Below are 21,576 nucleotides of genomic sequence, written 5' to 3'. Positions count from 1 at the left end.
TTTGTCCAACATGGCAGCTGTGAGGAAAAGTGTGGCCGATGCTTTAAGGTGAGCCTCGCCAGTGGCTCGTGTAATAGTGAAAGTAAGCCAAATGAAATTGAAACACTACTACATTTCTCTCAAGGCAGCAGGCTTTGCTTTGCTTTTGGATGCAGTTTGAAAACATTTGATAACCCATACGAAGACCCCTGAATAGCTCACAATGATTCACAATAAAACACTGCACTGGCAGACAACGCCTTCTTAAACTGAAAGTGGAAAGCCCCTGAAGTTTAGATCAAGAATTTACGGTTAGCTTAATATGAATATTTTATGAAGAGTAATATAAATACTCTGAAGCATATCAGAAAAGATGAAGCATTGTGGGATTGACAAACAATATGACAAGGAACATTAGAAAAACGGTTCAGGTGTATGTGTGCTCGAATAACGTACAGCAAAAAAACCTGTTTATCAGAAAGCAAAAAAAGAAAGGATTTTGTGCAGATTGGATTTAGACATTGTTATCGTAAGAGATTTATTCGCAAAGATTAAACATTACAAGCCATAACATCTCATTAACGAGAAGCCAATGTATGGTGCACATTGCCTTTTTCGATAATAAACATCATTTCTTCTGCTCTGCTGAAACATGTCGATTGTCATTATAGTGATAAATACATTTTGGTTTCACTTTCATCGAGTACAACGAACGCGTTTATATTCATCACCTGGATTGCGATCTCTAACGTCTGACGCATAACATGAATTCATTTTTTGATATATTGTAACAAACTATTTTTCAAATCTCAAAAAATATATATTTTCACCCTCGACGATTTGAAGGGAGCCCAGGTATATCAGACTTTTTTTTACGTTTGCCCTGTGACGAGTTTATAAAGGTGAGCAGGTGTGGTGAGCAGAAAGCAAAAGTCATGGTGACTGATTGATCACATGACACCGCTCTATGAACACATCGGACGCCCGAGCTGCCTGGACAAAGATCTGATGTGCTTTTCAGCGTCAACAAGGATCATCCAGTGCAGAATGGGAAGAACAGTAATCCCTGATTTCTGTGAAAAGAAAAAATATTTTTGTTATGGTCAGCACAAATGAAGGCCACGCTCCATTTTGTGTAAAAACATCAAGATATCCGGATTCTAAAGAATACTCGCTTCTGTAATCTGCTTCTTTTTTAAGAGATGCGTGTGTGTGTGTGTGTGTGTGTGTGTGTGTGTGTGTGTGTGTGTGTGTGTGTGAGGGGCTCACTACTGTCACAAGCTACGCATTATTTCCTTGAGATTACATTTAATATAGAATTTTGTCTATATATTTCGCTATAGAGGCTGAAGAATGTGTAAAATTTGTCTGTAAAAAAAAATCTGAATATTATAAAGTTAACCTGGCGTGCTCGTTTTTCGCATACATTTTTATGTTGCTTCATTCGAATATTCTTACAGAAAAACCGTTATGTAACGTTATGAATCTTGACAACAACCATTTTGACCGTAAACTTTCAGAAAAGCACAAACACATAAATTGACTGAATTTGTTATAAAAAGCTGCATAATAATAATAATGCACTTGCAATTCATTGTTCATTTATTTCCTGAATGCTCTTTAAGTTCTGGACTGCAGTTGTTAACCAAGCCGAGAGCCTTGCATTGACAGCATCAGACTACAGCCGTGACAGTCAGATCAGTGCATATAAAGAGAAATGTACCATGGGTAACGTCTTTAAGGAACAAAAAAAAAAAGAAGGCAGGATCTGCTTACAGAAGTTCTCAGAAAGCTATTTTTGGTTTTCTTGACATTTAAATAAAATGATTAAATATCTTATGCCCACTGAGTTTCTTGATTTACTGAAAACAGTTAAAAACTGGTTTTTCATAAAAGGAACGGGAAAATGAATGCACTCAATCGAATTAAATATTTATACTGTCTTTGTAGTTGTTTTCCTTTAGCATCAGGTGTGTCCTAACCTTTGTCTTTTCACCTCTGGCAAAGCTTGCCATTCGTGGTCTGTCAGTACCAATACTAGAGCCTTTTAGGCAACAGACTAAAGCAGCATTACCGGACTAATTAGTTACGGCGGTTCCTCTTAGTTTATCAGACTGGTTGGTGCGAGGCAGGTTTGTGTTAGAGGTGCTTGCTGGGGTTTGGCTAACTTACTCTGGAAAATATTCTGATAGGCCACTGCAGCGGGAGAGTCTGGAACTTCATTCAGGAAAGACCTTCCCTCGTCACAGCTTTTCCCTTGAAAAGCAAAACACAGAAGTCCATTTAGAGAAGTAGAAACTGCTGGCTGCAGGCTTTCCTTCAGACGCTTTATAAGAACCACTATAGGGAGTTTTTTGACACTTGATTCACTGGCTACATGCTGAAAATATAAAAACAAGGAAACACTCTCACAAAATAAAGGAAATGGACTGCACCGCAGCGCTACGATGTAAATTGTTAACTTCCTCATGCCCCCAATTAATGTGGAACGCATGTAGAATGATATTTTGCTGCTGTACTTAACCTGGTTTAAAATGTCTGTGTTTCTTGTGAATGGTAAAAGATTAAAGCTCTTTGCACCTATCCGTGGATCCAAGGGGATTCTTCCCAAAAGAGGGAGATGTAGATCTTCACACATTCTCTGTGCTCCTCCTGTGGTCGGAGGAAATATCTGTGATGTATTCTGTCAACACAAAGAGTAGGGGATCAAAAAACAATACATGACGGGGCAGGTCATTTCACAATGCAATATTTGCTACAAACATTAATACCTTTCGTTTATTTTAGAGACTACATTATTGAATTATTTTTTGTATAAAATTAAAATGGAAAAATAACGCAAAGTGCTCATCAAAGTAGACCACACAACCAGTTATGTCGTACAACAACTACATGTGACAAAGGGAACAGAATTTAAGATGTTATTTCCTTACAGTCTTCCTTTTTCTATTGGCTGTCAGAACTGGATTAGAACCGGTTAGATTAATTTTAAATATGCTACAAAAAATAGTGTTACAATAATAACTGTAAATAACAATTTGTAATTGCATATGAAGTCCTGGGGGTACGAGTTTCTGTCTCTTATGCATTTGTTTGATCAAAAATACAGTATATGCAGTTTTCTGCTTTTATTTATTTAAAAAAAATAATAAATGTATTGTTGTCGCCACAGATGGCCTCGTGCGCAGCGAGTCAACATACAGCGTTGCTGCAATTTTACTTTTTAAAAAAAAAAGATGAAAAAAGTCAATAATTCGTAGTCTCAGCATCATTGCTCTACTCTTCAGTGTCACATTATCCTTCAGAAATTTGGAGCTCAGGAAACATTATCATTGGCCATGCTGAAAAAGTTGTGCCGCTTAATATTTCTCCAGAAACTGTATTCAGTTTTTTGGTTGTCTTTAAAGAATTGAAAGCTCAAAAGAAGAGTATTTGTTTGAAACGGTAATTATTTGAAACATTTAAAATGTCTTTCAACAAAGTTAATGGATCCTTTATGAATGAAAGTATTGTTTTCAATAAAATGCCTTACTCCTTTTAAACATTTTGTCACAGATCGTCATATGATCAATTGACTCCAACTGACTTCATTCGGGATACTTAATCAAACACTAGTCTCCATTAATTGTGACTTAAAAATGAATTGTAAAAAATTAAAAATAAAATAAAATAGGACAATCTTTAAAACTAAAGCCATACAGATTGGAATAACATGAGTGTGAGTAAATAATATCAATAAAGATAAAACAAAAGACGACAATCTGAAACGTGATTACACAAAAGTCCCACACAACACTGTTTTGCTGTGAGATACTGCGTTTAAACGTGTATACTATACCTTGCATTTGGGACAAACAAAGCCACTCATGTTTTCAATCACACCTATGATGGGTATTTTGACCTTTTTACAGAATCGGATCTCTTTTCTCACGTCCTGCAAAGATACTTCCTATTTGAAAAGGGAACAATAAAAGAAAAAAAAGATTATACAGCAGTCAAAACTTATACCTACATGCTAATAAGGATTATTACACGGTACTCCTATAAAAGCATTACAAATACAGCTAAATGGTTTATGCTGGCTGATATTTTTCTTCTGGTCTACAACGGTGGCAGCAAAGCGCCACAAAAAGGGTGACCCCGAGACCTACAAAACATTTCATTTAAAGTGCTCTGCTGAGACGCAGTCTGGTATTGCAAAATGCAATATTTTACCAAAGAAAAGAAAAAAAAATCTTTGGCTATTTAAGGAAGTGTAAGTCCATTTATGTGTCTTATCACAGCGTTTCAGTGAAAGCCTCTAAACGTTAATCAACCTCGCTTAAAAAAATAACTGCAAGGCTCAAATGCTTAGTTCTGAGAAATATGTCGATGGCTTCTTTCAGCATGTGCGCAATTAAGAAGTGCAACTTGTGTGAAGACATAAATAACTTTTCTTTTTGTAAATTGTTCACACCACTGAGTTCCATTTCACTGTTAGCGTGCAGGAAATCAACTATTTTTTTAACTTTCAGTAAAGTGTGAAAGCCTCTTGTTACTCGTACGTCAATGCATCTGATCTCATGATTGGAACCAAACTTTTTTTTTTTTGAATGCAAATCTCTTTGAATCTTTTTTTACTATTTTATTTTTGAAATGCAAATCAGATCACAAGACGTAAAAGCAGCTTCCCGGAGCATGCGCAGCTTTTCACACATCTGAGTGTTGCCGTTCACCTGCGGGGTGGTGATGATGACGGCTCCGTCGATGCCAGCGCCGCTGAGATACTGCACGATAGACAAATGCTCGTCAGACGTTCCTGGAGGCGTGTCTACGACCAGATAGTCCACTTCTCCCCAGTCCACATCCCTCAGAAACTGCTTTATCATGCCTAAACATTAGCAAAAGATATGGTGCATTGTCACAAGTTCAGACATGTCGCTGAATTCAGTTCGATTTCATTTGCCTGGTTGGAAATGAAACTATCATTTTGCAAAGAGCTGAACCGTCCAGCACTCCAGTCTTATTTTGTGCAATGGCTGTGAAAATCAAGATGACTCTGAACTCAAAATCCTTTGTTTTGCACATCTGTAGTGTTTTGATGCAAGAAATGCACCACAATGAAACATGATGAAATATTTGTAAACATATCCCAAAACTGTCTACATAACTACTCTGTAATCACGCAGATATCCAGTAATCCCACAGTGATTTATTTCCTTCTAAAAACTAAGGATCTATTTAAAACATCTGGAGGCAAATTATATTTTGTTTCCCCAACTCTCAAGTGTTTGACAAAGACTGTCGTTAAAAAGTGATTTGGTTCACAGAGCATGTTCATTTAGTTTTTACAAGCACTAACTGCTATGTGCTGTAATACATGGATAGGTTAATATATTCAGTAGACTATGACAAAATTGTTATACTGTTTGTCCCAATCCAGTATTGCTTGTGCCTATAAATATCTTTCTTTAATTAGTAGTGGACAAAAAAAGGTAAAATGCTTTTGGTTGGGTTAAAAAAAAATAATTCAACAATATAACCTCTCATGTTAAATAAGGACCAGTTTTATTTGAACAAACATCTGAATGTTATTTACTACCTTAAATTTTTTTAATTAATAATTGACCAAATGAGCCAGCTTTAGTGACGCGGCTGTGTGAATCTTATCAGTGACTCATTAAAAAGAGTTCACAAGAGTCGATTGTGGATCAGACATCGCGGCTTGCATCATTCGGTGTATTATGACCAAAACAGTGCCATTTTAGCCATACATTTTAGCCATGGTCTTGAGCTATGTAGTATAATCCTGATGAAGTCTATTCCTGACAGAAAAACGTCAGTGTAACTTACAATAAGCCTTTCTCACAACTCTAAAGCAAATAGAAGCCACATAGACAACACAGAGTAAATACATAGATGACAAGTGAAAAACATTGAAATATAATACATTTGGTACGACACCATACCAAACATATTTTACAAAAGGCATTCATTTGCGTAACAATCAATGTCCTTCCCAACACTCATTACCTCAATCTTCCAAAAATTCAATAAAAAAACTTAAAATGGAAAAAGGTACATGTAAATATCAAAGTTAACTCGTATTTACTTATTTACTTACATTTCATTCAAATAAAAATGTCATTTTATTTTTAAACAAAAATGTCCTAAAGTTGAAGCCTCACAAGCTTTCCTTTAACTGTCTGACCATTTGCATTCAAGTGCACCCTCAAAACAACAAAAAGACAGCTGTGCATATGATTTGAGGTTCACAAAACATTAGACATCACATCAACTTCCCCTGAATCAAACAATGTTACTTCCTGAAATAAAAAAAGGACATCAATGCCACCCGATTTATTAAGTTATTTAATAAGCTATTGTTTGCCATAGATTTATAATTACTTAAAGTTCAACAGCAGGAGTTATTCAGTTATCTTATTTATAGCTCAATCAAACTACTCAACACCTTGTTCAAAACTGTCCCTCAACTCTGGCTTCTTTTAAGGCACCTGAGAAACACAGTATAGGAAACTACTCAGATATCAGACAGTGGTTAAAATACACAGTTCAAGGAAGTGAAACCCATCTGGTCTAAACTTAACTTGAGATAAACAGTGCCACGTGCTCTCATCTCAGTTGAACATGACACCCATTTTTCTGTTCCTTTGTGTTTTAAAAATATAAAACACATTTAAACATTAATACTGTAAGGTATGGTGCAAAAACAAAGAATGCATTTTTTGTTGTTCATCATACAATTCATTTGATTTTTGATTGTCCTCTAACGTTCCTGTCAAAACGGAACCCTTTTTTTAATTCTGAAAGCAGTACTTCTGCTTCGTAGGGTTTTATTGTGGCAGGAAGCTAATGCTGCCCTTATTTTAGATGGAACACAAATCATTCATTTAATTAAACTAAAATTAATCATGATATGATATGGACACCAGTAGGCAGAGATTAACAAACCCGCTTACCCGAAATAACTTTTAACCAAGATTAAACAGATTAACCAAGTAGAAACTTGTCATTAAAAAATGACTTGATGAAACCAACCATGCATCACCATGATATACTTAACCATTAAATCACATGATTGCTGCTCACAGGACATACACCCACTAGCTGTTGTAGTTCACACTGGGGAAATTATTAGACCCGACCTGGAAAGTAGGCAATGTTTAAGACTATTTATTTATGACCAATTGTTTATATATTAATTATTAGGGCATGTATTTCGTAGGTTCATTTTTTAAATGAAGTGTCTGATGTTATGTGTAATACTTATCAATGATCAAAATCATATCAGGGCAGTAAGTTATGACACTACAAAAAAACCCAAAAACGTTCAAATCACGAACAATGTTTTTTTTTTTTGTATTTTTCACCCACTACTAAAAATGTAATGATCAAAACTCAGTGTAATGAATTGTGAATCTCTCAGCTATCTAACACTTTAATAATTAACAAATTCTACTTGGACAGAAATTGTGTTTTGGCTGTTTAGATCATCAGGGCTGTTTAATGTGTTTTTAACAAGTGCCTGTTAATCAGTTGCATGAATTCCCCTAGAGCTCCTGGAGTAGAACTTTCTGTGTAGAAATCAAATAGGTCATATATTTTTGTGGAATGTTGCAGGCTCCACAGCATGCTTTGGCCTTCACTAAAAGGGGTGTAAGTAAACAAATTTCTAGATCTAAAAATGACTGCTCTGCAGTCTGGTAACACAAACCATCACACTTTTGCCACGTTTGACTTCTAATACAACTGGCAGCTCACAGCTGCGTGACTTTGAGGAAGACAATTTAAACTGCTTAATAAAACGAAAATTTAATTATTCCTGATGTGTACAACAGAAGACCCACCGTTCTTTTTGGGGCCTCTCCAGATAACAGCATCATCTGGACTGCTGAGCAGGAAGCCGATGGACATGACGGCTAAGTTGTCCTCAACATACTAGACAGAGAGAATATATGCTTACGTAAGAATGATAAATGCTTGATGATGCAGATCAAAAAAAAATATTTAAAAGTTCTCACCACTGGAGACCAGCCTGAGCCACTCTGATGAACCTACAGAGAAAAAGCAGCTGAATGAGAATCCCAACTAGATACTTCAGCTTTCTCACACAAGCAAGAAGCCCAAAGAAACCAGAGATATATGACATACCTGCTCCCCCTCTAACCCCATTATTTTTGGTATAGATGGTCCACAGATGTCCACATCTAGCAGTGCAACCTGGAAGAGGAAAGGTTCCAGAAGAAAATAATAAAAAACAAACGCAAAAACAGGTACAAGGATGTTTAATAGGGAAATGAAGTAATAAGGATGTGCCTTTGACCCAGTCTATTTTGGTACCATTCACAATAGAAACGCACGTACGTGTTAAGTACTGTACAGCTGAGTTTAGACAAGCACACATGAAATATGCATTTAAGATTAAGGAATAGCGTGCTAACAAACTGAAGGCTGACAGTAACGGGTAAACCACTGATGTGAATGCGCTCTCTAGTTATTATAGTGTAAGGGGAAGGCCCACGCTCAGTGTCTTCAGTGCATCAAATCAAGATATGATTTCAGGCTTGCCCAAAAAATCCCAAACACCAAAATCGTGAACAACGGTTTAACTGTCTAACTACACAATACAGTACTACAGAGTTCACATTCTTTGCAATGAGTTTTCAGCAATAAAACATTTATGGTTCAAATAAGTGAGTTTATATAAGTACCTTACTCCTATTATTTACTGTGCTAAACATAGCAAAGCAAAATAAAGCAAAAAACAAAACAGTTGAACCCACTTTTCATGTCCTAAAGGCAAGTGAAAATTGCACCAGGACAATACAATGAAGTTAACACAAGATGTCAGCATGGCATAGCTTAGTGAGTCAGCAACAGACACAGACACACACAGTCTGACCAGCACTGACTCAAGTTATTACATAAGGCCATCACTTCAGCTTCAACTCTATACACACAGACCACAACCACCTCCAACACACGTTTGGGCTATTTCAACTCATCTCTGAATGCCGCATCTACCCTGCTGTGGGGAGTGAAAACATAACCTTTCCATAGCCTATGTGGTATGAGTGAAAACATCACGTCTGTGCTCTCATTTCTGAGTGTACAGACTTGATTTGGTGTGGGTCGAGTGCACGCGAGACCTAATAGTTATATATGAACTCTGGGTCAGAAGTGCATGAACTGGTGCTCAATGTGTCTCAGCGAGCGTGACAACAGATCCAGACAACTTTAACAAACACAGCAGGCTACCGCAAACTAGAGCAGGCAGTGGAATTAAATGTATCTGAATTTCAATGGCATTTTTTAAATTGCATTTTCAGTTTTCGGCCGACAGAAACAAAAACGCTGAAAATACGAACCGAAAATATGCTATATAATATAAGGAGCACCTGCCCTGTCATTCAGAGGTTTGCCGCTTAGCTCAACGGACGTGCATCTGCTCGTATAGTAGCTTATCGCTCAATAACAAAGCTCAAAAAGCAGAGTCTGCTCAAATTAGCATCTACAGGAATTTTCTATGTAGTATACTTATTCCTGTTTGCAACAGCGCTACTCTGCTGTAACATGCTGTAATACAGCTGACACTACCCTTGCGTAACGGTTGCTTTCCGTTGCATGGAAATTAACAAAAATGATCGAACAATACATTACAGTATTTATTAATGATAATACAGTTGTGAGTTAATGCACTCTGAATAAACATGCACTAACAAGCACAACTGTTGATTTTAACACCGTAATATTAAATGTTGCAATTAACATTAACCAATATTAATAAATAAATTTGATAAACTATTGTTCATTATTAGTTCATGCGATCTATAGTAGTTAACTAATATACCCTATTATTAATATAGCCTAAATTCTGTCCAGTTTTGTTACTTTCAGTAAAAGTTTGGTTATTTTAAAGGCTTGTGTTTGTATTTATTTACTTTTTATTCAGTATCATTAAAATTGCGTTGAATTAAAAAAAATATTACAAAGTGACTCTATATTATTTAATTAAAAAATAAATAATCATTACAAAGCAGTTTCGGTTTTGGCCAATTTCATCCAGAATTTTCGATTTCGGCCCAGAATTTACATTTCGGTGTATCCCTAAATTACACAGCAAACACAACTATCTGAATTTGCCAACACAGACTGGATTACAATGTACCAATATTGAAAAAAAATTATGAATATAAAAAATAAGCATCTGCCAACACCTCAACAGGGCCTCACAGTAAACAGATGCAAATGTCATTAGGTACGAAGGGGGGAAAAAACCTTAGGATTCTTTTAGAGGAATGATATTCCTGGCTTTTCTCTAGAAAACTTTTTCTTCTCTTACAATAGACCCCCGAGAGCTGCTGCATGCTCACTAGATTATACTGTAGCATATGTTTAGATAATCACACCAGAGTGATCTGTGGACATGATAGGAGCTGATAAAAATTCCAGATGTGCTGATGCTTTGACTTTTTGGATGCATGAAAGCCCTTTCTTTTGATGCAACAAAAGCATGACATGCACCTAAATAGAACAGAAATATGAGAAATGTTATCATTACAAGCACTTGTTTAAAAAGTAAAATGCATAAGGTTTAAAAATAAATATAGAGTCTAATTAAATGCATGTAGGGCTTGAGTTAAATGTTATTTGTCAATGGCTGAATTACGCAGCACAGCCTTAAAACACACCCTCTGTAGGGTCACTCTCTGTTCATTTCTCCCTCCCTGTTCTTCTGCTTCCTGAAGAAAATTTACTAAAAGCAAACTTTGGAGTAAAAGCAGCAAACACGGAGGAACAAAAAACGGCACTTAATAGTCCCACAGGAATCGAAGAGGTTCCCTCGCTCATCCTTTCTGGTTATCGCAGGAAATAAATGCACGGAGAGCAGGGTTGAAGGGAGGATAAGCCCATAGTGGCAAATGTCAGGGATTCTTCCACCGCTAAAGGGGAAGTCACACCACTTCCTCCCCGAGTCTGAATACTTTTCTTCTGGCAACCACTCTTCTTTTCCAGCACTTCCCTCTTTCTTGGGTTAGAAACACAAATGTTTGTGCTTCTGTGTCTCATTAGGCCTTCTTAAATCAATGTCTGAAACCCTCAGGGATCATCAAATATATGATGAGTGAGGAGTGGAAAAGCACATCTTTAACCTTACAAAAATGCAAAGAATCCCACAGACCTCTTCAGAGCATATGGAACATCAACAATTGGGCCTGTTTGGGACCAGAAGCAGATTTGGCCTATGCTCCTCCAAGAAAAGCAAATTTTGAAGAAAAAAAAACTAATAATAATAATAATGATGATATGTAAATGTGAATATTGTTTACATCCTATGAAAAAACTCTTTCATTTGTCAAAACTCTTACTTTTTTTTAGGAAAGACCAATTTTATTTTTTTACACAATTCATATACATTTCTACAGGTAAAGGTACGTAATTAAAGGGGTCATACAGCATGATGTTCAAGTCTTTGAAATGCTGTTCGTGCATATATAAGATTCTTATAGTTGCAACGATTAAAGTCTCAAACCCAAAGAGATATTCTCTCTAAAGTTGAGAGTCGAAAACCTAGCTAATGAGTGCTGAATAATTGACTTTTTCTGGGGATACTGGACCCGTAAAACCAAAGGATTTTGGATGAAGACCCAAAAGAAGGGATTCCTAAACCATATTCACATACCTTCTGGTGATTGGCACATCACCATAAATGAACTAAAGACTGGTCAAATTTACCTTTCACGTGCTATTAATGTAAGGGCGGGGGCCTGCAGGTGGCTGCTATATTCATCAGGATTCTGCAGACAGCTACTAAACCACTATTTCCTTAGAAAGCAGCCAGGGACACACAATAAAAATGAGAAAAAAAATATAGGCACAGTTCTCTCATAAAGGGTATTTATCCTCTGTTAAAAAGAAAAGGAGGAGAAGGAGGAGGGCATAGTTCATCCAAAGGGAAATTCTTTCTTGTATCTTATTTCTTCACACATCTAGCAGCAAGTTAGGAAAATATGTCACCTTATCTCTACAGACCAACAAAAAGAGATTTAATAGAAATGTCTGAGGAAAAGAAAGAGGAAAAAAAAAATCTAAACAGCTAGAGATTTCAAAGACAAAAAATGTGTGGCTTCTACTCTGAGAACCAAAAAGGGTGTTTACAACAGCCTAAAGCACTTAAAATGGTAGAATAAGACATTCTTGGATCAAGCACAAGTCTCTTCCCAGTTTCAGCTGGGCGGAGTATTCCCCTGTAATCAAAACTATGAGATCCACATGGAAACAAAAAACCTCACCATTGTTTAAAAGCATATCTGTTATAGACAGCCTTTGTTTTTTCACACAAACATTTGTAATATATATATATATATATATATATATATATATATATATATATATATATATATATATATATATATATAATCGTTTCATAATAAAATGATGCTTCATCACAATTAAATTCAGCATAAAGTATACTAAACATAAAAACTAAACATTGTGCATTTCAGCAAATTGTGTGAACTGCATCTGATTACACTAGAGCAGGTTTATCCAGTTATCACCATTAACACGCAAACTTTCTCATTAACAGCTACATAATGCTTGTCATTATGCTGTAGTGATGACCTCATCCCCCTACTGCTCCAGTTACTGTGAACGCCGCACCTGTAAAGTACTCTACTTTTCCAACTCGCATGCACCTTTAGTCAAAGCCTGCAGCACTTAACCTACATTAAAATGTAAATTGAGTAAATTCATTACGCAGATGCTTATTAGCAAGAAATGGGTCTGAGGGCAAACAATATGTTTACCGTGATAATCAACACTGGGAAGCATTTTTGTAATTCATGATGGCGGTCGACAAAGTTTAAAAGTATGACCTTTAGCGTTTACTGTAGAAAACCACAATGACAAGAAGAGGTGGACGGGTCTGCTAAAATACCCACTTCAGAGGACATGCTGGAAACACTGTGAGGATAAACATAGTCAGCGTAAATATACAGAATCTAGTTTCATTGAGCGCTGCCACTAAACATGGAAACAACTAATACAGAAAATAGTTTCTTGGGAATACAATAAAGATGTTTTTAAAACAGGTCAGAATGTGCCACTTGATTTGTCTGCTTTCAGCTGGCATGTTGTGTGTCTGGTACCAATTCTTTTAATCCCAACTGATTTCAACTTTTTCCAAACAGCTATGTCGGAATATGTATCTATGTACATATTCCAGGATGACCATGCCAAGATTCTTCAGACTCAAACTGTAAACTGAAGAGCATGAGGAATCCTTTTCACAAATGAATTGGCCTCAAAGGGATCATGAACTGCCTTTATTTCAGAGTTTTTATGTAAATTAGTGAAAGTAAACTTTAACAGATTTTCTCTGCTCAGGGAGTAGGAAGCATCGGAACAAAGTCTAGGCACATAGCTCGAGCTTGTACAAAAATAGTTCATCCAAAAATGAAAATTCTGTCATCATTTACTCACCCTCGAGTAATTCCAAAACCTGTATGAATTCCTTTGTTCTGACAAACACAAAGGAAGATATTTTGAAGAATGTTTGTAACTTTCCTGTTTTGGGTCACTATGGACTCCCATAGTATTTTTTTTCCTACTATGGACGTCAATGGTGACCCAAAACAGCCTTCAGCCCAAAACATTCTTCAGATAAGTTACACCCTTTTGATAAAGCTCTAATTGGTTTTCTTTTGGAAACATGTTTCAAATTCACACTGAATGCATTTATGTTTGTAAAGCGTGTCTCTGTGTGTGCCAAAATCCTTATTAAAATCTCAAAATTGATAACAAAAATCATTATAGGTTTTGTCCATATCACACAGCCATTTCTACGTGATCCAGAGAGAAGGGTTAGAATTAGTCACTGAAGGAATAAGGCTTTAAAGCTTTAAAAAATGTATTCAGTTTAAACTGTATTTTTAATTGAATTAACAAAATATACTTTGTTTTCAACAAAAACAAAACATTATAATCAGTAGATGGCAGACGAGGAGCACTTATTGGCTTATTAGTCATTCATTTCTACTTTTTGCTTTGCATTTTGAAATGACCCTCAACGGAGTCTAGTTTCTCCCAAGGTTTTTTTTCCCCCATTCTGTGATGAATAGGGTCTTGGTTTCTAGCCGCTGTCTCCTCTGGCGTGCTTAATTAAGGACACCTAATTTGTAGCGATTGTCGCCAATTTCGACAAACACAGATCATCTCTACATTTAATAGTTTAATCTCGTCATTATAAATTACTATCACTCTGTTCTCCTATTTGATATTCAATGCTTTAACAAAATACGTATTGTTAAATGCGCCATATAATTAAGTTATTGATAATAATAAGTTTAATGGATAATTTGTGACCATATTATCCATTAAAAAAGTGTTTTTGTTACTGGTCTGTTATATATAAGAATAATAGTGATTTTAATAAGAGTAGAATAAAATTTTAAAATTAAAAATTTTAACTCATTACTGTTGCTAATAAAAGAACATTTTGTATGCTTTCTAACTCAAGCTCAGTGCTTTACTGTCAAATGTGCATGACCAAGAAATAAATGTGTAATATTATAAGTAGAGTAACTGCACTTATTAAAGATATTTTACGATTAAATTATCTTTATTTTTATTAGCAGCCACATCACCAACCCAGCACTCCCTAATCGGCTCCTAGTGCCACCACTAGTAGAACTGAGTGGCGCTGGTGCTACTGCTATCAAATGTTTGTCAAATGTCTGGAGCCCTGGAACCAGTGGGTGGAGTTTGTCCACACTATTACATCACAAAGCAGGACATTCCACAAGCTGACGTTGTCGAGGCAGATTGGCTTCAACATAAGCTGCTTTTAGACAAACGTTCTGAAACTTAAGGGATGTTTTTATAGTACAATAATTTCTTACATGTCATGGAACTTCATGGAAGATCAAGAGAATGTTGGTTTCTCAGTTAATGTCCCCCTTTTGGAAAATCTTAATGCTGGAATTAACTTAACAGTCCTATTGTTAATACAAGATACAAACTCTTGATGGAAATAAATGTTCAGATGTTGCATTATGTTTTTGAAACAATGCCACAATGAAACATCTTTAAAGCTAAAGGCGATCCAACAAAATGTTATGAGTTCATGACTTGTTTTGGACAGGCAGTATAAAGTTGAGTCCAACATATCCCAAATGCTTTCAATAGGGTTGGCCTGTTTATCACAATTTGAGCTTGATGGATCTTGGCAACGCTTTCTTGGAGTAAGGACTTGGGTACTTCTTCTGACACGGTTGTTTGACAAATAAAAAGCTAAAATAAAATGCATCACTTAGGGTTAAAAGAACTGTTACCAAACATACAACATGCAAGAAACACAATAATCACTTAATAATGTTTTATCTTCCGTGCTTTTTAAATCCAAACTGCTGCAAAATTTCTCTTTCTGTTCCTTATCTAGTTACCTCCATGTGAAATAAACTCGTTATGACTGACCATGCGTGTGCGTTGGAGTGGATGCCTCTCTTATCTGAACTGAAGGTCGCACTAGAGGAGCCTCTCAATGCTTTCCTCACTCTTTCAGTTCTCAGGAAGTATGCACACAGTGCAAGGTATACGACAGGATGTTCTCACTCAAGCTCACAGCCCTTCCAGAATCAGAGGAGGGACTTTTGACACAGCAGATAAGAGGGAGCTATCAGCACACAGGCCTCACACACACACACACACACACACACACACACACACAGGGTTTTAACTGCCAACATCCAGGGTGACATTATATTCTCACTCTCACCCAAGATGAGCACAAAAAAAAAAAAACAAAGAGACCACTTCTATTTTTTCTCTGCCGGCTACAGTCCCATTACTATATATACACCATGAGCTCGAAAAATAATATTAGTCCATATGGGAAAAAACAAAAAAAAATCAATAAAGAGAAAAATACACAATTGCACAAACTGCCATCTTACAATGTTAAGAGAGTGAGATGTAAGAGAAAAAAAAAGACATGACCCATAATTCCACAGCGAGACCTTTTAAAGCCACTTCTGAATGCTGGAAGCGGAGAGCGTGGGACTCGATTCCTCTCGGCTTTTTAGATGCCTGCCAACAATGGAGCGCTTCACATTGTGGAAGTCCCCAAGCTGTGCGATTTAAATTGTTTGAGGGATTGAAGATTATTTCAGTCAGTGAGCTGCCAAAGGGTAAACAGCGGCTGCAGTCTGCACGCTGACTGCACTATTGTGGCCGCAGTTTGTTGAGACGAGATCAATACAGCTCTCCCCAGTGCACTGGCTCAGAAACAGTCCCAGTAAGAGCCATGCTCTTCTCAATGAACCCAGTAAACACAGCTCTTTCTGCCGCAGAGCTCTACAAAGCACTAAAAATAGCCAGCAGTCTCAGATGGAGAAAAATTATTGTGAAGGGCTTGGCTCGGATGCTGATATACAAACAGAAGCTTTTCCTGTTCACTGCTTCTTTAGTAGAGATTCATCCAAGTTCGAAAGCATAAGTGTTGCGTTTTCCTCTGAGGTTGGTTGCTTTTTCTATTCTGATTAATACGATAACGTTTTGCTAAAGGCACAGCACTTAAAATATCTGATATGATTTCAAGATTGTTTCTGAGCGAGCTCGGAAATGTAATTTAACATTCATAGTGCTGTAAGGCAAAAACAATCCATTTGATCAACAAGCTACGATGAAAATGAATCAAAACAAAGTGTTTTCAGTAAAAAAAAAAAAAAACAAACCAACGTGATCCAGCCTTGCAGCACATCTAAATTAGTTGTGGCATTTCTTATCCCAATGAAAAAAAATTATAAAAAAAGCATTTTTTTAAATCAAAAAGGGCAGGTTGTAATTGAGTCTTCTTGATAGAAAAACATTGACTGGTATCACATTAATAATAAGACAAACATTGGACAAAACAATGACTGATATCTAAACAATGCTAACTTTTCTGGCAGAGGAAAGGAAGACATCAAGGTATGCCGGAATTAACATCCTTCCTAGTTAGCTGAAGTCCTGCTTTGTTTTTAAGAATCAATAGGTTTTCTTTCTAATAAGCATAGTAATAAAAAAACATAATACACAAATATTTTCTAAATACATATATATATATATATATATATAGACATAATACATATACACAGTACACATGTTATGCAAACAAAAACTTGTTTATAATTATTTTAATAGTAATAAGAATAAATTAGCAAATAAATCTAAATCAGTTCTTCTAAAGTCAATCAGTTCAATCTAAAGTCTAAATCTGTACTAACTATCAAGTCAACAATTTAAATAAAACAAATAAACCAAGCTTAATGTGAATAGCTGTGTGTAATCCCTAACAATAAGAAAAGACAAAATAGTGATGAATTGTCGCATCAAGCGGAGGCCTCCAAGAATTATTTAATTCAGAACTAGTCGTGCATAATCCCCTATATATACACTGTATTGGCAAAAGTATTCGCTCACCCGTCCAAATAATGGGAATCAGGTGTTCCAATCACTTCCATGGCCACCGGTGTATAAAATCAAGCACCTAGACATGCAGACTGTTTCTACTAACATTTGTTAAAGAATGGGTTGCTCTCAGGAGCTCAGTGAATTCCAGTGTGAGATTGTGATAGGATGCCACCTGTGCAGCAAATCCAGTCGTGAAATTTCCTCGCTTCTACATATGACACAGTCAACTATATTATAACAACGTGGAAGTGCTTGGGAACGTCAGCAACTCAGCCACGAAGTGGAGTAACAGATTCTGTATTTAATTATTTATACTCTCAAAGCACAATTTAACTTAAAATAAATAAGTAAATTTTACATATTAAAAAAATAAATAAATACATTTTTGAGACAATCTAACAGAATCAAGCAAGCATTTTTTACAGAAGAGAATTCTTTCAAAACACTGAAAATTATTACAGATCCCAATCTGAATACTATGTGTGACAGTTATAATAAGTGTATTAAAAGAACTGTTGTAATTATTATTATAGTCATACTTTTCCTATTTTATATGACAAATGCATGACATTGTTACTTAGCAATTGATGTGTAACACCTTTTAGCACAGATTTGAACTTTGAACCCTGGCTAACAAGCAGATAGACCTTGAATAGACTACATCAAAGCAGTACTAATCGTTACTTATCGCTAGAAGTGGCTTAAAAACACAACACACACCACAACAACATACAGCTTCCAGCGTTCCTAAGGAACTAACACAGAATTTAGCAGCATTGCTCATTCAGAACCAGCTAGTTCTAGTCTTTGATTCATTGCTGACTTATTGTGAGGAGACTTTTCAACGATATACCTCAAAAGATATTGGCCATATATGGCCTTGCGTCATGAATTAAAGCAGCACATTAATATAGAACGGTGATTAAACTGACTTTTATTACATGTGCTGTTTGAATACATATTTTACAATTTAATATACGATGACTGTAAAAAACTACCGCAGTTCTGCATTACTCAGTGATTTCAAAAAACATCTACAGCATAGCACCGAGATGTAGATTTCTTTCGTCTTACCTCTTTAGAGTCATCACTAGCCAATGCATGAGACAAATGTGCACTGAACGTGCTCTTCCCAACACCCCCTTTTCCAGACAAAACCAGAATCTTGTGCTTTACAGAGCTCAGTTTCTGCCTGATTTCCTCTATGGCTGCAATGACAGAAAACAAACACTCACTTCAGATTTAGATAGAGCCACCGACTATTAAAAAAAAGAACATCGATGTTGTATATCAGCATCCGTTAGCAAAATCTAAAAGGACAAAACTAAAAAGTCATAGTATGACTTGAATACTATCAACCTTGAATAACAAATGGAACAATTTCAACTTCATTTTGATTGATCTTTCTTTATAAGCATTCAAATCATCTTGGAGGAAACTGCACAAACAGAGCTGACTGATTTTAGCCGTGATATATGTGTGCACGTATGTTTACCTGGATCAGGAGCTTTGGCAGCACCAGAAGCACATATGTTTTGGTTTGGGCATCCTTGACATGCTGATGATTTACCAGCCTGGTCACTGCTTGTGCCGGGACAGTCTAGAGAGAATGACAACAGATTTAACCAATTAATAAACAGAAATGTATAGTGTGCATCTGAACAGATGCCTTTTACCGAGATTATTATTAAGACTACACTGAAAGGCAGTCGGAGTCTAGAGGGCTGACACATGAGTTAACGTTAGGTTCCCACACTTAGCTTGACAGCGTATTATAACTGTAACTGTAATTATGGATGCTAAAGTAAACAGTAATGTAAAGGTCTAGGCAGCTGACACAGGCAGCTGGTGTGACAGACTCTCTGATATGACACATGTCATTTTCCAAGACGTAAACATAAGAGAGGCACAGAAAAACGTGTCGGATATGTGTAGGGCTGTCGAACGCGTCATTTAAACTGTAAACAGATGGCAGTGTAGGGAACTGTCGATACTACATGATTAATGTGAAAGTGTGTTAACATTCATATAACTTACGTTCTGGTGCATCGTTAGGAACGTCCGCCATCTTTCAAAACATGCGCACTTCCCGACACCGGTGCAACGACAATCAATTTCCCCGGATAATGCTGTGCGACGAAGGTTCCGTACAGTCACTTGTACACTGCGGTAAATTTGGTTGGGTGCATAATAACTAATAGTCATCCATTATATAACACACACACACACACACACACACACACACACACACACACACATAATCACTAAGCTTAATACTGGCATTCACCTTAACAATTAGGCTTGATGAGCATCATAATCAGCTGTCTTTATCTCTTTCGTTTAAAATGCTCTTTAATTTTTCTTTTATTATTTTATGTGCCATCTGTGCCTTTACTCCTAACATATTAAAGCCTATTTTACTATTTTAGATGCATTCATAATGCTAAAATATAAATTTAACCCTGGACAAAAAGAACCTTTTGACTGTGTGTACTCTGTTAAACAAATTATGTTTAATATTATTTTCAGAATAGTATTTTTCGGTTTATGAGTGAAATATATAAGCAATGAGACTTTCATGCTTTGTTCTACATAAATACAGTAATACATCAATCATAAATTTAGCAACTTTTAAACAAACCGTTAATAATGTCTACTGTAGTTGTCTGATTCACCTCACATTTATAGTCCTTATCAAGAAATCAGCAATTGTAACATATAAATACAAAAAATAATAAAGATCGTATAACCTATAATTAATAAACAAATTAAAAAAACAGCTAAAATATTCATAATATTTTTTACATAATTTACAAATAAAAATATGACAATTACAAAATTAAAAAGTAGAACAGTCTTAAAAGTCATGTCTGAGGTATGATTATATGTAATTTATGTTTCAGAAACTGAATGTATTTTGGACAAAATTATTGAATGATTGTTTATTTAGGAGTTCCTTCATTCTTTTAACAGGTAACTATGGAATGTCTTTTATGAGGAAGAACTTTTTTTCTGAATTGCTTCTCACTTTCAGGTGGTAGACAAACTGGTTTATTCAGATATTTTCCAAAATGAAGATATGTAACTCTTATACTTATTACGGCCTTGTTTAACCTTTTTTTAATATGCGGTACATTTATGTGACTCCATCTGACTGTCTAACCAGGCCCCAGCTGCCCCCATTTAGCGGTGACTTGGAGATATATTGGTATCATAGAAAAATAAATGAATAAATAAATGATGGTGACCTTCTATCTTCTTGAGCAAAGTGCATGAAAGGTCAGCTCTAATAACTCTTGTCAGAATCAAAGGGAATGTCACTCTGTGGCTACAAATTCCAAACATATTAAACTAGGCACAATCTCCGCACTCAGCTGTTTTTAGTTAAACAAATGACTGAAATCAAATTGCACCGATCTGCCACCCAAGGGTTAACTCAAGTGTTTGTGCAGTGCTTTTGAGGAAGCAGAAATGCCTTTTTGGCAACACTGCACTGAAGTTAGTTTCCTAGTCCCTCCCAAGGGCCATGTCACTGTATACAGGATGGCTTTGTGCTTAAATTGCCCAGTTACGGATGTTTCTTTTTAAATGCCAGAAAGTGACATAAAAAGGCAAAAGGTGACTTCTGGCCATTTGTCATCCACAACTGTTACAAAGCTTTCAAGATTGACTCTTTGAACATCTGAGGTTCATGTTGTGGGGAAAAAGTGCAAATTAAACCTCAAACTACATGGGTTAGGCTGGATTTTCTGTTAATTTATCCATGAGAGAATAGTTTTATTAAGACTTTTTTTTTATCTAGACATGTGGTTAGTTTGATTCTTGACAGTTAAAGTTCCAGCTGATCAGTTTAAATTGTGCTCCCATGAGTTTTCAATGGACAGGGAATGTAATATGAGATATCCTTTGTTTTTTTACACCCTTCACAAATGCTCATGGAGTACAGCCAGCCATAAAGAGTCACGCCCATAGACAAGCATTATGGGAGGAGAGCTCCTCATCCCCGTTTTATATAAAAACCTCTTTTATGAGTCCCTCAGGTGTGCTGAAGAATTTTCTCTCTAACTGGGTTGATCAGACAACTTTGTGCAAAAGCTGTTTTTTCTTGAAAAGGCAAAACGAAGTATTAGCAAAGCAAATTAT

General features: G+C 36.1%; 1 protein-coding gene across 3 annotated transcripts; it reads right to left on the bottom strand.

Annotated features, from left to right (window-relative positions):
• Window positions 1-492: 492 nt before the first annotated feature.
• Window positions 493-19,603, bottom strand: nubp1 (nucleotide binding protein 1 (MinD homolog, E. coli)). 3 transcript variants are annotated; one of them, XR_006250035.1, is made up of 11 exons: window positions 19,471-19,603; window positions 18,929-19,033; window positions 18,508-18,641; window positions 8,131-8,199; window positions 8,001-8,033; window positions 7,827-7,917; window positions 4,695-4,849; window positions 3,818-3,928; window positions 2,504-2,662; window positions 2,152-2,235; window positions 493-1,052 (listed from the first exon to the last, which is right to left on the bottom strand). XR_006250035.1 is itself a non-coding variant. In XM_043233962.1 (11 exons), the coding sequence occupies exons 1-11, from the start codon at window positions 19,499-19,501 to the stop codon at window positions 1,003-1,005; spliced, it is 966 nt and encodes a 321-aa protein (XP_043089897.1). In that variant the 5' UTR covers window positions 19,502-19,603; the 3' UTR covers window positions 493-1,002. The 3 variants fall into 3 exon arrangements, 2 of the variants coding, with proteins under 2 accessions (XP_043089897.1, XP_043089898.1); XM_043233962.1 differs by having other exon boundaries at window positions 2,560-2,662; XM_043233963.1 differs by lacking the exon at window positions 18,508-18,641 and having other exon boundaries at window positions 2,560-2,662; window positions 19,471-19,580.
• Between the last annotated feature and the right edge of the window lie 1,973 nt (window positions 19,604-21,576).

Source organism: Puntigrus tetrazona, chromosome 3, assembly GCF_018831695.1.
Source record: "Puntigrus tetrazona isolate hp1 chromosome 3, ASM1883169v1, whole genome shotgun sequence".
In the NCBI taxonomy this organism is placed as follows: Eukaryota; Metazoa; Chordata; class Actinopteri; order Cypriniformes; family Cyprinidae; genus Puntigrus; species Puntigrus tetrazona.
This window is presented reverse-complemented; position numbering and strand designations above follow the sequence as displayed.